The sequence below is a fragment of the Grammomys surdaster genome, unplaced genomic scaffold, assembly GCF_004785775.1.
Source record: "Grammomys surdaster isolate TR1022 unplaced genomic scaffold, NIH_TR_1.0 126121, whole genome shotgun sequence".
Taxonomy (NCBI): Eukaryota; Metazoa; Chordata; class Mammalia; order Rodentia; family Muridae; genus Grammomys; species Grammomys surdaster.
The window spans coordinates 1,794,410-1,798,239 of record NW_021620929.1 but is presented as its reverse complement, the minus strand read 5'-3'; the positions used below and the strand labels follow the sequence as shown (position 1 = coordinate 1,798,239).

Sequence of the window (3,830 nt, the reverse complement as noted above, 5' to 3'; positions counted from 1 at the left end):
ACCGGCCCGCCCAGATAGCCCCGCGCCGCGACTCTCGGAGCAGCGATGGGCAACACGGTGCACCGGACCCTGCCAGGTATGCCCGGAGCCGCGCCCCGAGGTGGCGCGGAGCGCCTGCTTCTCCCTGGGTCGCCGCAGCCGCGGAGCCCGGGTGCAAGCCGGAGCCTGGCTGCCCAAGCCCGATCCCCGGAGCCGCACCCCTGCGAGGCTGTGCGGACCCCCCCCCCCCCGGTTCTCCTGGCCTTGGCCGTGCGCCCCACGCCTTTGTTCCAGCCCGAGGTCGCTGATGAGCGAGCCGGAGTGGGGCACCGGGGCTTTCCCCGGGCCGGAGCCCTTCAGGGGGACTGCGGGGCACGGGTGTCCCGGGTCTCCGCGTACAGCCTACAGGCGCCCCCGCCACACGTGCTACTTCTTGGCGGCGTTCCCACGCGCGCCGGGCTGCGCCCCGATCGGGCGTCCGCTCAGCTGGGGGCTCCAAGCCCCATCTGAGCCGCTGCTGCGGAGCGCATCGCCCCCTAGTTAAAAGCGCCCTAGAATTTCCCAGACCCGAGAAAGGCAGTGGGCGAGGGGCGTGGGGCGGGCGTGCGGAGGCTGGGGACGCCACGCCTCGTTGAAAATACCTAGTGATGGTGGAACAGGTCAGCGCGCCGAGGCTGTCACAGCCTGTCTGCAAAGAAGCATCCTCGTAAGAAAAGGCACCCCGATTTTACACAAGAAGTTGAAGCTCAGAACAGGAGAAATGATCGGATGCCAGGCAGTGGTGGGAGACTGCATGGGCCCTGTCAGCCCATCTGCCCCACCCCTCACCCCCACTGCTCCAAGTCTTCAGAAGTGTTTGGGCATAAAGCTGGTTATTCTCAGCATCCTTGGGCACAAGCTAAGTGTGTGTGTGTGTGTGTGTGTGTGTGTGTGTGTGTGTGTGTGTGTGTGTGTGTTGGGGGAGGATAGTTCAGAGAAGAAGCAAGTTGGCCATGGGTCAGATTTAGTGCCACCCAGCTGACACCCCATCTCTGCTCTGACACCCCCACGGCCTTTTCTCCAGCAGTTACCTAAATAGAGTTGTCTCCTCCCCTGAAAGGGATTGGGCCAACCTGAGGACCAAGCGTCGTTGGGGAGGGAGACAGCCCCAATTCCTAAGGTCAGCCAGGTGGAGTCACAGGCTGGTCAGCTTCAGAGATGGCATTAGAACCTGGGTCCATACTAGACAGAGTGACAACTGCTTCTTGTGTAGATGGCTATTGCTAGGCTGAGGAGACCTGGCCACCAATCTCGAGGGATCTGAGGTCTCATCAGAGATGGCAACCACAGAAGTCCATGACTGAGACAGCATACTCAACTAGAATGCCTGTGCTATTCTGGTTGTTTTTTAAAAAGCCATTCTGCCACCTGTGGGTCACATTTGGAGAGAGGCAAGAGACAGGCAGTCTCACCAGGTGGTCACACATTGCTGGGGTGCCCATTCCCCTAGGGCCTGATGCTGTAGGTGGAGCACTCTAGGCTGAGGACTTGGGGTCAAGGCAGGTCACCCCATGCTGTGAGGGAACCTCCTACCCTCAGGAATTAACACTTGAATCAATTGAGGTGGCATATCAGAGAGCAGGTGACCAAAATGTAGAGACATATATATTCTCAGATCTACCTGCCATTAGCTTCTGGCATCTATACATCCCCTCACACCTGGACTGTTCTTCCTTCTCACCACCAGGTTCCCTGATCACCTTTCCCAGGGACCTTACACTCTCTGCCCCAATAGGGGACACCTTCATAAGACTGCGTGTTCGTATGACCACACTGCACTGTCACTGTGTCTTCTTGTGACTCGCTAGAGGTTCCATGAGGACAGGCTCCATCCCTTGGTTGTCTTGTTCCCTGGCTTGCCTATCCTAGAACCTAGTGCCTGGCACAGGCTCAGAACAGGGTGGTGGAGCACACATGGAGCCTGCGTCTTTGGCTGAAGGAATACTTGGCTCAGGCTTGCCCTGAGGAAGCCTGTGCTTTCCTTCTCAGGGAAGGGACATGTGTGGGGGGTGGGGTTCATTCCATAGGACTGGAAATAGAGGGTTGACGTTTGCCAAGCACCTGGACTCCATGCCGGGCTCCCTGCATAAGTGGCTGCAGTCATAAACCAAGCATGCTTCTTAAGGCTGCTATACTCTTGTCACACTCCGAGCATGCTGCCTGGAAGTTTCACTCTGACCTCCAAAAGGCTTCCCTCCCCTCCCCCTCCTCTCCCTTCCCCTCTCCTCCCCTCCCCTTCCCTTCCCTTCCCTTTCCTTCCCTTCCCTTCCCTCAGGCCCCTGCTCTAGACTGGGTCTTGACATTGTCATTCTCTCCCAGGTCCCTTCCTTTGCTTGATGGTTCTGAGCATATCACTGCGCAACACATATATGCTTGATCACTGTTTTATGTTGAGTAGGGGCTAGGACATAGTAGATGCTTGGTTGCTTGGGGAATGAACGAATGAGTTGAATTCTCTTAGAAACCCCTCCCAGCAGAGTCATTACTCCGATTTGATGGATGGAAAAAAAAAAAAAACCCAAGGCTCTCGGAGGTCAAATGGCTCGTCCTTGCCTACAGAGCTCCTCTAGTTGGCAGCGCCAGAATTGAAATCTGGGTTTATTTAGCTCCAAAGTCCTCCGGTTTTTTTCCTGACAGTTTCAATCAAGGCTCAGATAACACTTATTAAGTGCCACCATGGTTTAGATGTTTATTGGGTATTCCACCGTGCACATGGCATGCTACAAGGCACAATAAGGAAAAGCCAAAGAAAGGGAAGTGCCCTTTGGTTGGTGTTCATAACCCTGGCAGCTCTCTCAAACTGCACCAACATACCCTTGACCCAGGAGAAAGCGAGGGTCAGCGGAGATGCTGCATCTGCTGAGCTCCTACTGTGTGCTTCAGCCTCCCTTCCTGGGTGCATTTCACCCTGCAACATAAGGTATTAGTCCTCTCCAAATTAGAGGCGAGCACACAGAGAGACTGGCTAAGTCCAGCTCACACAGACTCCATCCAAGCTGGGACTTAGCTGACTGAGATCCATCAGGTTCCTAATGCCCTGCAGAATCGTTCTCTTCCTGTCCTTCCCCTGGACTTTATAAGGAGAAAATAAAAAGGTAGAAATGGGAGGGGTAGCATTCCAGGATGCAGTAGGTGGAAGAGTTCTCTCCCTTTCTCCCCACCAGCACATTCCAGCCTGTGCACCTCTGGGCTTCACCTGTAGCACTGTTTGGAGGAGATGCTGAGCTCAAACTGTAGACTTGGTTTAATCATTAAGTCGTCCAATGCTTGGCCAAGCCAATGGCTTTCAGTGTCTGCTCAATAGCCAGTTGTCCGGGAGTTTTGGTTGAGGAGTTATGCTAAGTCTGAGCTGGGCTGCCATAGGCAGGCTGGGCCAGACCTTCACTGTGTGTGTTCAAAGGGGCTGTCTTTGATTTCACAGATAACAAAAATGAAGGCTCAGAAAGGTCACGGGCAGAAGCAGTATACATAGGGGGAAGAGAGACAGACAGAGACATATATAAAGACAGACAGACACACACAGAGAAAGAGAGGGAGAGAGAGAGAGAGAGAGAGAGAGAGAGAGAGAGAGAGAGAGACAGAGAGGAAAGACAGGCACACACACAGAGAGACAGAGAGAGAGGAGAGACAGACACACACACAAAGAGAGAGAGACAGAGAGAGACAGAGAGAGAGGAGAGACAGACACAGAGAAAGAGAGAGAGGGGGAGAGGGAGGGAGAGGAGACAGACACAGTGAGAGAGAGAGAGAGAGAGAGAGTGAGAGAGAGAGAGAGAGAGAGAGAGAGAGAGAGAGAGAGAGAGGAGAGACAG

The 3,830-nt window shown here is 54.7% G+C and overlaps 1 protein-coding gene across 1 annotated transcript in view; it reads left to right on the top strand.

Annotated features, from left to right (window-relative positions):
• Window positions 1-45: 45 nt before the first annotated feature.
• Window positions 46-3,830, top strand: part of Neurl1b (neuralized E3 ubiquitin protein ligase 1B) — a 26,888-nt gene continuing 23,103 nt past the window's right edge. The window contains exon 1 of the mRNA XM_028756535.1: window positions 46-76. Coding sequence (XP_028612368.1) covers window positions 46-76 — 31 coding nt within the window. The remainder of the gene's footprint in view (window positions 77-3,830) is intronic.